This window comes from Topomyia yanbarensis, chromosome 3, assembly GCF_030247195.1.
Source record: "Topomyia yanbarensis strain Yona2022 chromosome 3, ASM3024719v1, whole genome shotgun sequence".
Classification (NCBI taxonomy): Eukaryota; Metazoa; Arthropoda; class Insecta; order Diptera; family Culicidae; genus Topomyia; species Topomyia yanbarensis.
This window is the reverse complement of record NC_080672.1, coordinates 219,441,322-219,454,398: the sequence shown is the minus strand read 5'-3', so window position 1 is coordinate 219,454,398 and position 13,077 is coordinate 219,441,322. Positions and strand designations below refer to the sequence as shown.

The 13,077-nt window shown below is 34.4% G+C and overlaps 2 protein-coding genes and 2 long non-coding RNA genes across 4 annotated transcripts in view; 3 read left to right on the top strand and 1 right to left on the bottom strand.

Moving 5' to 3' along the window:
* Positions 1-13,077, bottom strand: part of LOC131693881 (coiled-coil domain-containing protein AGAP005037) — a 1,201,847-nt gene that overhangs the window by 816,413 nt on the left and 372,357 nt on the right. The window contains exon 2 of the mRNA XM_058982139.1: positions 8,447-8,525. Within this exon, the coding sequence (XP_058838122.1) occupies positions 8,447-8,477 (31 nt within the window). The 5' untranslated portion in view covers positions 8,478-8,525. The remainder of the gene's footprint in view (positions 1-8,446; positions 8,526-13,077) is intronic.
* LOC131693889 (uncharacterized) lies at positions 2,519-3,121 on the top strand. The gene is made up of 3 exons (XR_009306349.1): positions 2,519-2,615; positions 2,672-2,995; positions 3,056-3,121. It is a non-coding gene; the product is annotated as an uncharacterized LOC131693889 (long non-coding RNA).
* LOC131693887 (uncharacterized) lies at positions 3,545-4,769 on the top strand. Its single transcript, XR_009306348.1, has 3 exons — positions 3,545-3,746; positions 3,800-3,876; positions 4,134-4,769. It is a non-coding gene; the product is annotated as an uncharacterized LOC131693887 (long non-coding RNA).
* LOC131693880 (uncharacterized) overlaps positions 9,017-13,077 on the top strand; it is a 517,149-nt gene continuing 513,088 nt past the window's right edge. Inside the window, exon 1 of the mRNA XM_058982138.1 lies at positions 9,017-9,476. Within this exon, the coding sequence (XP_058838121.1) occupies positions 9,201-9,476 (276 nt within the window). The 5' untranslated portion in view covers positions 9,017-9,200. The remainder of the gene's footprint in view (positions 9,477-13,077) is intronic.

The window sequence follows — 13,077 nt, the reverse complement described above, 5'->3', positions numbered from 1 at the left end:
CTCCTGGTACTTACTTCGCCAGCCGATGTCGGAAGCTAGCCGAAAGGTAAATTTGAATTAATCATTTTATGCAATTTTATCCAAACTAATCGCTATTACAATATCACACGTGGACTTTCTTCCGACAATGTGGCCTCACGAGCGTATCAAATCCCGGAAGCGCGCTCATCAAATGGATGAGGAAGGTCTGGAAGAGGATTAAACTGACATTTGGACGCTGAACATCGTTCAAAAATATGAAGTGCGTGAAGGGTTGGATGATGTGTGTCTAGCGGATTTTGCAGCCTGGTACACAAAGGAACGAAAGGCTAACACCTACAAACTCCGTACCATAGTACGTGTATTGCGTTGGTGTTCTTATAGTATGAACGAGTTGGTGGAGTATAAGCGAGAGATGGTCCTTTTGTTCATGCCGTTCAGAAACGAACTGTGCGATATTCTCGACGGCAATAAGCTTCTTACTTTGTACGATGACAGTGAAGCAGATATTATGCGCAAGTGCAAAGAGTATTCGACGGATTTGGACCTGGAACGCACCGTGCAAGAATATCTTCGCTTGTGCGCTGAAGATGACGCTCAACAAAATATTACCAGCGAGAGGCACGACGAGTTTGTTCGAACGATTGCTATGCATCCAAATGACGACGATATCACTCATCTGCCCATTGGTTCTTTGTCGGCAGTTAAACAGCGCACAAACGTCATGAGTAAGCAGGACTTTTGTGCCATGGTGCGGACCACAAATGCCGAGCAGCGAGATTTGGTGTTGGAAGTGATTGACGGATTGCATGCTTTCGACGCCAGCAATAAACCACTACAAATTTTCTGCACCGGTCCGGCAGGTTGTGGTAAAACGTTCACGCTTCGGATCCTGATGGAGACATACAATCGATTTAGCCAGGCGCACAACTCGCAAAAGAATGCATTCGTGGCATGTGCTTCGACCGGAAAAGCAGCAGTTGCAATCAACGGCACAACTGTTCATTCGGCATTTCGAATAACGATGTCTCGAAGAAACGATGCCAGTTTGAGCTTCGAAGCACTTCAGCTGTACCGAAACGCATTCGCTAATGTTAAGGCAGTCATCGTGGATGAAGTCAGCATGATTGGTGCAGACGTACTAAATAATGTGCACACTCGTCTCCAAAACATCACCGGTAATTACGATGATCCCCTCGGAGGTTCTGACATAATTTTTTGTGGAGACTTACGTCAACTACCGCCAGTGAATGCACGGCCGGTATACAAACCATGCACAAATTCTATGCACGGTGCCGTTTTGTGGCAGTCTCTTGATTTCTTCCCGTTGGTGAGGGTGATGCGACAGACCGATGAGCAATTTTCTACCGTGCTTACTAAGATTGGAAATGGAGAGCAACTAACCGCAATAGAAAAGGAAACTATTGAGAGTCGATTCCGTACTACCGAGTGGTGCAACCTAAACGTTCCCAGTGCAGTGCGCCTTTTCGACCGAAACGCTGACGTTGAACGATATAATCGCGAATCGTTAAATGTGATGCCCGGATTGGATTGTACGGCTGAAGATGCATTTGCAGGATACAACAATGCTGAACAACTGGCAAGTTCCCGCACCAAGCTGTACAAAATGAGTGTGGCAGAAACCGGTTGTTTGCCTTACATGGTACGCCTTGTTTTAGGAATGCCGTACATGGTGACTACGAACGTCGATGTTGAAGACGGGCTTGTAAATGGTGCGATTGGAGAGCTAAAATATGTGGAGCATGACGAAGATGATGCTCAAGAGGAAATCGTCAAATTATGGATCAAATTCGACAGTCATACAATTGGTGCTGTTTTGAGATTAAAATCAAGACCGCCAGTATACTCTAAGCCCGGAATCTTGCAGCCCGACTGGACCCCCATTTCCAGACGATCAGCAAACATCAAGCTCAGTAGTAGCATCAAGTGTAAACGTATACAGTTCCCAATTGTGAGTGCAAGTGCATTAACGGTTCACAAGTCGCAAGGAGGAACTTTCAGCGAAATCGTATACGACTACGACAAAAGTCAGGACCAACAGCTGGTATACGTTGGCCTATCCCGAGTTACATCTCTCGATGGTCTTTATCTGACAAATTCCGCCAACGCATTTATGTTCCACCATGCCAGAGGAAGCAAATCGCCGAAAATGTTAGAACTGCGCAGCGAGTTACAACGGTTGCACAATCATCGACTTCGGACGCTTGCTGAACAGATCATGGATGTCATACAGAACAGTGGGTGTGCCTGTACACTTATGACTATGAATGTACAAAGCCTTCAGGTATACTCGTTAGACATTGCTACCGATCGTATTCTAACCAACGTTGATGTATTGGCATTGAGCGAAACATGGTTAGACAACGGAACATTTGTCGAAATCGCCGGATTCAAGCGAATCATCCAGTCAAAGCGTGGCAGTACGAGAGCAGCGGGTGTTGCAATTTACCAGAAGGACACCATGCCTACCATAGCAGTACCTCACACTATTGATAAGCTAAGTGCTAGATATGATGAGCAACTGAGTTTGGCAGACGAGGTTGGTGACATTTGTGCTGCAGAAATTATTGTCATGGACATTCGCATACTGCTAATTTCCGTATACATTTCTCCAGGTATTTAATTGAATGCACTAGTATATATTTCTCTAACATACTTTAATTATTGACAGATTCGACGACCAAGCAGAAGAAATATTTTCTGACGCGCAACTTAATGATGTACACCAGAACAGACATGCCCATTGTCGTAACTGGCGATTTCAACATCGACGTATCTAAGCCAGAAAACGCAGATTTCGTCGATTTCATGAAGAAAGGTCTTAAATTTGATCTTGCTTCTGATCCCACACAAGCGACTACTCTAGGTGGTACTTGCCTCGATTTGACTTTCACCAGGAACATTCGGGCCACATGCAAACGATATTGTGCATACTTTTCATATCACCGGCCCATGCTGTCGGTGATTGAAATATAATCATGTTTGCACTCAAATGGTATACAATGAAAGAAAGAAATTCAATAATCAATTCTTAACGTATTTCGTTCTTTACCAGGCAGCATAAATGAACAGTGGAAGAGCAGCAAACATCGCAACGTAGAAATTTCTATGTTACTAACACCCGCTTCCGTATGCATTTCTGAAGGTATATAAGTTCATCATTTATAGTTCACATTTCGTCACTTATTTTATTTCCTCCCGGGTAGCACTACTGCTGTTATTGCTGCTGAAAAAATGCTATTAACACTCGTTCGTCATTGGTTATCTGCTGCATTTCTCCAGGTATTCCTACTGCTCCTCTCGAAGTAGGCTACGAATACATAATCTTCGTTGATTTACGTGCGCATTTCTTCAGGTATTTCATTTAAGGAAATCTAGATTTCATTACGTAACGATTTGTATTTTCAATTAGGCGCCTAGACTATTGTCACTGAAGTTGACCACGATCAGTCGATTGTCACTAGCTTTCCTGTGCATTTCTGCGGGTATTTCATCTAAAAAATTAAATTATTTCGAAATATACTTAATTTTTATTCATCGCCAGGTAGCACTACTAGTGCTAGTGATGTATGCCACGACTACTCGCAGGTTATTGACTTCATGTGTGATTCTCAAGGTATTCCATCTTATAAACGCCAGTGCCTATTTATAGTAATATATTTTATTATAATACAGGTTGCAAAACTACTACTCCCGAAGTAGACAGCAACCACACCATTCATGGATTTACGTTTGCATTTCTTCAGGTATTTCATTTAAGAAAACCTAGAATTCATAACATAACGATTTTTATTCCCAGTTAGGTACTGCATACTGCTGCTACTGAAGTTTGTTACAGACATTCGCTCATTGCTAGCCTCGTGTACTTTTCTCCAGGTAATTCATTGAAGTTAATTGAGTTATGATTTCGTTACATATGTTATTTCTAATAATGTAGCAAGGTTGCTGCTGCTGAGGTAAACCACGAACACTTTCATCATTAGCACACGTGTGCATTTCCCATTGCATATGCATTGTGCATTTTTTCAGCAACCACTTGTGCTGCTGTATCTCAACTATTCAGCACACCCCATTCTGTCGCTGATTGAGCTTTAACCGTGTTTGACTAATGAGTCTCTTTCATATATTTACAGGGCTGCAATCATCAGCACAACGCACCGAATCGTTATCTAGGACTCGCATTCTCGTTTGGATCAGCACCACCATTACCACCCGCAAATCACTCGTAGGACATCAATCTTATCGGTCTTTGTCAAGACCAGAAATTGTCCTTTTCAGAACTCCACAAATGGTTCTTTTCAGGACCCCGCAAACAGTCCTTTTCAGGATTCCACCAATGGTCCTTTTCAGGACCCCACAATACCAAAAAGAGTTTATCTGAATTTTTCCTTTCATATAGAAGCTATTTCACAATCGTGCCTTCAAACATTTAATTTGGTAACATGCATTGAAAGATAGATGCGAGGTGGTGTTTGTGAGAATCATTAATTCAAGGAAATCAAGTGTTGAATAACAAATGGCTGAATGTGCATAGGGTAAAATCAAACTATCTATCTGCCATATAATTGCTTATAGATTTGATTTTGATTTCAAAATTCAGCAATTATCTCGAGTAACCAATTTAATGCGTGTGTGTAGTTCTAAATAAGTCGATGGCATTACAGGATGTATCCACGAATAAAATAACTGGCTCACAAAAATGGTCGCATTTTTAATGTCATCGTGGTCGTGTCTTGTACACAACCCTTTAATTTTTTCTGTTAGCTCTAGTTCACCCACCAGAGGTTTGAAGTTTCTATAGTTATATATATATATATATATATATATATATATATATATATATATATATATATATATATATATATATATATATATATATATATATATATATATATATATATATATATATATATATATATATATATATATATATATATATATATATATATATATATATATATATATATATATATATATATATATATATATATATATATATATATATATATATATATATATATATATATATATATATATATATATATATATATATATATATATATATATATATACAGGGTGTTTGGTTCATGAGTAAGAATCTCTCGAGGGGTGATTTACTGTCATATTTGGAGCAAAAAATCGTTCTACACATACCATCAAATCTCTACCGTTACAGAGTTATTGAACTTTTTGTGTAAAAACTTGATTATCTTAAAACACCTCTAACTCAAAAAGTATACCTCGTATTCTAAATCTTTTAGTGCCATTGGAAAGGTGAGAAAATTTTCTATTGAATAATGTTCTCATATCTTTCAGATAATTAGTTTTAATAACGTTTTAGCTGTAAAGTAGTTAAAAGTTGGTGTTTTTGATGAGGTTTTTGTTAATTTTCTCAAAATAATGAATTATGACTATAGCAATATCTATTATCCAAAAGTTGGGCTAAAGGACGATTCAGAATTTGTTCTTCTACATAATATTCCTATCTCTTCTCGTTTCCTTGTAATTTGACTTCTAAACTTTTCCTGTAATTGACTTGAAAGTTCTTAAAGACTCTAATTTTAAAATATGCTTTATATCGCTATTATCAGGGCTTCATTGGAAAGCTGAGAAAATTTCCATTCGATGTATGTACAGATATCTTTTAGTTAAGTGTATTACATGACTTTTTACTAGTAAAACAACTCAAAATTTGCGCTTTTTGGTGATTTTTGTAATTATTCTAATTAAATCAACTAAATTTATCGTCACTATTGTTCATTTGTTGCCCCTTAATATTCTCTATAACTTGTTATTTGACACTTTATCACTATCGCTTTTCATTTCGCTACAATTTAATAGTTAACACAGCATGGCCTTAGCACAAATGCAGTGGGTTCGAAATCGTTGTTTTTGCATATGAAACGAGAAGATAAAAATGATTTTGTTGCGAAACTAAAAGTGATACTTGAATAGAGTCAAAGGAAGAATTGTAGAACTTGCTGAGATGCATTAATCCCATGATAATAATGGTGAAGTTTATTATTTACTATTATAAGAAAATAACGAAAATGCTAATAATAACACTAACTTTAAACTAATTTACTTCTAAAAGAATACTAAATTCATTTAACTGAAAGGTATTAATACATTTTTCTCTGCAAAATTTTCATGGCTTTCGAATAAAAATAAGAAAAGGTACAATAAGTGCCATACTTTTTCAATAAGAGCTAGTATTAGTGAATATGAGATAAAAATATCCAAGTTCAATAACCCAAACACATGGAAACAAGACAAGATAAGTGTATCATGTCAAAGAATAAATTATACAACTTTTCAAGACTAACAATTTGAATTATGAAAATAGTGATGTTAACTATTAAGATTTTCGCGAAGTGAACGAAAAATCGATCAAAATTGTTAAATTTTAAATAAATTACTGTGAAAAGATTACTTAACCTAATTAGCTGAAACATTTGAGGACATGTTTCAGTGGAAAATTTTCTCACTTATCCAATGGATCTAAAATATTTGAAATACAAAGTATATTTTTTGAGTTAGAGCTATTTTAAGACAGCTAAGTTTTTAACGCAAAAGTTCAATAACTTAGTAACGGTTGAGATTTGATGGTATGTGTAGAACGATTTTTTGCTCCAAATATGATAGTAAATCACCCCTCGAGAGATTCTTACTCATGAACCAAACACCCTGTATACATATATATATATATATATATATATATATATATATATATATATATATATATATATATATATATATATATATATATATATATATATATATATATATATATATATATATATATATATATTATATATATATATATATATATATATATATATATATATATATATATATATATATATATATATATATATATATATATATATATATATATATATATATATATATATATATATATATATATATATATATATATATATATATATATATATATATATATATATATATATATATATATATATATATATATATATATATATATATATATATATATATATATATATATATATATATATATATATATATGGAAACTCGGAAATAAAAACTTAAAGTTAAATAAAAAATTCCACATTAACTTTGCATACCTCAAAAATTTTGGCCACATAGCTTATTCTATAACGAACAGCTTTGTTGAAGGTTGCATATTGATTGGAGGTTTCCCGACAAATTTATTTAATGTTGAAGACCAACCGATTTTTTTGAAATTGCCTATTCTAAGCATGTGCGAGAAAGAGAGGCAGCACATTATTTTATATGAAAATATCTTTTTACTGAAAAATCGGATCAATTTGCAGTCTTTGGCAATGTTGATCCTCACACTTTCAGCGATATATCTGCAGATTGTGGGATATACAAGATGATACTGGCATTTTTCAATTAATTTATTGTTTCTTTTGCCTATTTTTCATATATTGAACAAGAGTTTTCAGAAAAAGCTTTTATTTGATACATGGTATGTAAAGCCAATCCTGTTTTCCGGTCTAGTGGATATTCAAAGCCGCATAACTTCCAATTTTTCAACAATATATGAAATTAATATTGTTTTGAAATCCTAAGCCGATTCCGTCATTTTGGTAAGAAGAATTAGTCGTAATTCGCAATAGTTTTTTTCACGAGAATTTAAAAAAAAATCATTTTGTAAGTGGAAGCCAATTGGAAATTCCAATTTGCATAATAATAAATAGAGCCTTATGTAAATTTCGTGTTATTACAGACACTTTCAGACTTTTCAAGTAATAGAGTCCGTGAAATGTATGTGTGCCAGAATTCTTCGTAGGCCTTCCGCACATTGAAATATGGTGCACTACCTAACCTAAACATTTTTTACTCAGTGCCAACCACCTGTTTGCCAGCATTTCTGTCAATGTAAATGTTTCTGATTAATCACGTCGCAAAAACAAGAAACGCCGAATATATAGCAAATTTTATATACAATCACAATTAATAATAATAATAAACGAAAGGTGAAAATTCTTGATTACAAAAGTTTCAAAAATGATTTGAAACCTTCGCGAAGCTTATCTCTCCGACTTTCACTTCGTGACGCTAATAGTTGATATACGACTTTGTACTACCAGGCAACCCTCGGCTTACACGTGTTCAAAATTCAAGTGGACGTATTTACCTTAATTTAAATCGTTTCAAACTTTAATTGATATCGTACCTTATAATTAACAAACAATGGTAATTTTCAAGGTTACATCAAGCATACACCAGAATGAGTGAAGAAAAAAAAAGAAGAAACAAATGTATATGTGACTGAAAAAATTGGTTTCATTTTGCTGCATTGCCCAGCAAATGAAAAAATGCGAGCGTTTTTCTGTCTTGTAAAAAATTGGAAATTGCTAAAAATTGTAAAAAATTGGAAACCTTGAATATCCACACTTCAATTAATATAATAAAATAAATTGTTTTTATTTACCGGCACCATTTTTGGCTCTATCAGAATACATTCCACGTGGTAATGTTTGCGCTCCAGTGTAGTACGGTACTTTCCCAGTCTAGAAATGAGAATAAAACGTTTTTATTACGCATGTAATAGCTTTTAAGGCATGATAATATTTGCGCATTGAAAGGAAGGAATGTTGTAAAAATACTGAACAGTTTAACGAATAGTAAATCAAAGAACAAATCCCCGAAAATCGCCTGATGTAACCTATTCTGATTCTACCGGTCATAGGAATAGGTTGGTCAAAGCTCATCTATAAGTCTTCATTTTTTTAGTTTAGTTTTCGAATTACATTTTAATTACAACAATAAAATTTACTCTTTGAATCTTTGCTTAAACTGCTAGCAGTACGAACAATCATAGAGCCAACTGTACGTATTAGGACTATAATCATTATTACAGACAAACGATAATCCTCAATTCCACCTATGTTTATCTTATTGTTACCTAATCGTCAACCTGCATTCAAGCATCCCACCACTTATTGGGTCATAAAAAAAACTTTTACATTTCTTTTTACGCTGGCTGAAACGGACTGTATCGTTTTATAAATCAGTCGCGCTCGACACTTCCATTCTCGCAGACGCCGTCAAATAGCAGCTAAACCAGAGAACCGCGAGTGCTTTGTGCTCATAACTTGAGTTATATGCAGCTGAAAGTGTATCGTGTAGTTCTGCAAAACCAGTTTGTTCGATGAAATACTAGTAATTACCAATTTATTTATATAATGTCACCATACTACGAGAAACCATTAACCGTGATCATTTTGGTGTTACAAAATATCATTGTGCGTGGGACACTAGCTTCCGCAAACTTGTCTAAATCAATGGAACATGTTGCCATCAAACGTTCCTCTGTGTATTATGATGGGGTATTTTTGACTGAAGAAAAATTATCACCGAAAGCTCCTAGCTTTGACTTTTCAGCCAGTGGCGTGGAAAAATACTTCAACCCTGATGGGCTACTGAATGCACGGTACTTTGCAAATATTCACAGCACAGATGTAAGTCAAATACAGTAGTACTATAAGGCAATAAATTCGTGGAAGCATTGATTTGCCAACAACACAGTAGTCTAATGCAATAAAGTTTTACTAAGATAGAGTTATGATGTAATTTTAATTTAATTTAATGTAATTTCTTAAAAAAGAAATGTATAGAATTCGCTCAAACTTTTAAGATTTTTTTCCAAGGCCTGGACGATCGAGTCTTATATATTAATCGATTTAGCTCGACTATTTGGGACAATGTATGTGTGTAATGGATAAACTCTCATATTTGTGTTTCTCAGTAACTGCAGAACCGATCTTTAGGTTTATGTTATGTATATGTTTATTAGGGTTAGGCATTGCTATATGGAAAAACGTAATCATAACCACATCAACCGAGCACAGCACTTTTTTGGTTCCTTTTGGAGTCCCAAATAACTGTGCAAAATTAATATGGGAAAATCTACTTTTTGCACTTTTAATTCTACAGGCTACAATTCTTCTTGCAGCGTCCCAACAAATAGATAGAAGTGTAGTCCAGAATATGCTGAACAACTTTGCCGAAGGATGTATGGAGTTAGAATGTCTCTAAAATATGTTATAGCTGTTCAAAGTTCGATACATCGAATTAAATGCCAAAAATCATTTTTGTTGCTAACACTGCGGGTGTACTAATGACATTTCATATAGCATTCCAAAATAACACCATATATTTTAGATTTACCACATTGGTATGTTTGTAACGATGAAATAAAACATACTCCTTTGTCGTTTATCAATAGAAGTTACGTTATAGACTGAATCAGCTTATGTCGAGTTGATTTGTGAGAGGATTGCATTGATTATATTTCGGTTTAATACGTACTATGATTTAATGGGATGCTCATTTCGATGCGATGCGATGGTGTTAGAGACATGTTAACACCATACATCCTTCGGCAAAGTTATTCAGCATATCCTGGACTACACTTCTATCTATTTGTTGCATACTACAGGAAGAATTGTAGTCTGTAGAATTAAAAATGCAAAAAGTAGGTTTTCCCATTCCAATCTCCATACAAATTTTAAACACGGTGTCTTTGTCGAACAACTTTATTCAAAAAAATTCGGCATCTGTAAAACTTCGGGATATGAAAGAACGGACTTTTCCCTTTCATTTGAAAATAAAATTAAAATATTCTGTCGGGGGGTCTAGAACAACTTTTTATTTTAAAGTTTTTTGATTTAAAACATAAGTTTTTTAATGAAATTAATTCCCATTTTTGCTACTAATTGGTACTATAGACATTCAAAAAATACTAAAAATGAGAATCTGATGAACAACCCCTTTCTTTACAACTTCGTAGAATGATATAAATCGATATAAAATCACCCGAGAAAGTTATTAAAATTTTATCAGTTTTTAGGTGTGCGCGGGGCCCATTGATTAAGAAGTCGATTAACAAGGACTTACAAACAAATGTTTGGTTTAAATGAACAGTAAATTCAGATAAATTTCAATGTATGTAAAGAAAAAATATATTTTCAGATTTCTCCGGGTCTTGTGCGAAAATGACACTTTATGAACGAGGAGGTGTGGAAAGGTGTTGACCAAATTTATTCGATAATCTTATAGCTTTTCAAGATGTTGATTAATGTAGTAACGGATTTTATTATGCCTTTTTCATTTCTTTTCTCGCTCTAGTGGATAGCTAATATAAACTAGAATGACCCTTCTTCCTGATCCTATACTGCCTAGAGCACTCTAGTTAGAGTGTAGCCAAGAGGCCATGACGTATCCAAACGAACATGAAATTTGACGTATTTCTATTGTGTATACGTCAAATTCCATGTTCGTTTGGATACGTCATGGCCTCTTGGCCACACTCTAACTAGAGGGCTCTAATACTGCCTGGTAAAATACAATTGGCTTAAATTCAAAGCTTTATATTTGAATGAACTAAAGTAGACAGTTCGAGTCATTGTAATAAACGACGGATTTTATTGAAATTTTGGGTTGAGAATCCTGTTTGTCTTTATCCACATTAAAAGAAAAATTATTGAAAAAGAAAAAAAACTCTTCGAGTTTTGGATCCATGTTTGTTATCTTTTGGGGTAGATCCATTTCATCAGAATTTATAGATCCAGATTTTTGCTTGTCCTTAAATTTTATTTCTAAATCGAGCACACTTCACATAATCTTAGAAAAAAAATAAAACCATGTTTCATAATTTCCTTTAAGAAGAAATGCCGGAGTCGTTACTCTTTGTGCACGGATCACAACAGAAAACGAACAAAACATATTAGGCTGGACCATACATTCAAGTAATACGTCTGTTTATAGAAGATATCCCTCATAATATGGGATAAGAGCAAAGACAACATATCAAGAAGACAGAGTTACAAGTTCAGTTTGGAATCTGGAGACATTAACCGCAACACGTCTTTCGGGTAAAGGTGATACTTTCTATAACTACTGTTATATTGCGATCGCTATCGTCGTACAATAGACAAAACCTTTATTTCTCATTTACTATTGCGATTTCTGTTCAATGTACAGCGATTCCCAAAAGTTAACAAACTTGAAAATAAATCTCATCGAATTATTTTTCTATCCTTCATGAAACTGTCAATCAGGATTCTCACTCGAAATCAAATCAAATGACTGAATATCTAATCGAGTATGATCAAATATAAAGTTTAAATATATCCCACAAGTTGCTAGCGAACAAAAGGTGGATTCAAGGTTACATCAAGCATACTCCAGAATGAGTGAAGAAAAAAAAAGAAGAAACAAATGTATATGTGACTGAAAAAATTGGTTTCATTTTGCTGCATTGCCCAGCATCTTTCAAGAGAGTCTTAATTTCGTTCAAATTTTTTCTACTCTTCTTTATATCTCCATGCTCCTACAATATCATTGGTGCGCATAAAGTGGTGGAATCTGGAATTATGTTTTTTAGGCTTAAAGGTGGGACTTTGCTAGCATTCAGGTTCTTCTGAGCACACTGTTAAAATAAGGCAATCCATTTTTTACAAATAGAAATATTTTTGGAATAAAGCTTCTTAACCAATAGGCCCCGTGCGAATCTAGAAACTTTGATAAAACTTTAATAGCTTTCTCTGGCGATTTTAGATCGCGATGAAGTTTTTCACAAAGTTGTACACAATGAAATTGTCTATCAGATTCTCACTTTTAGTAATATTTAAATGTCTAAAGTACTACCTAGGGGCAAAAATGTGCACCAGTTTCATTGAAAAACTTAAGTTTTCAAACAAAAAAACTTTAAAATAAAAAGTTGTTCTGGAGCCCCGACATAATATTTTAATTTTACTTTCAAATTAAAGGGAAAGGCGCATTTTATCACATGCTGAAGTTTTAGCGATGCCGATTTATTTCGAATAAAATTGTTCTACCAAACACACCGTGTAAACGCAATGCGCTACGCCGGGTCAACACCAACCCCAAATTTTGTACAGTTATTTCGGACCCCAAATGGAACCAAAAAAGTGCTGTGCTGAAAAAACGATCATTTTGTCCCACTCTAATGTTTATATCATAAAACAAATATTCCATTATCACTTCTTTATTTTCTTGTATAATTCTAAGGAAAGATCAGGGAAAGAAATAACCACC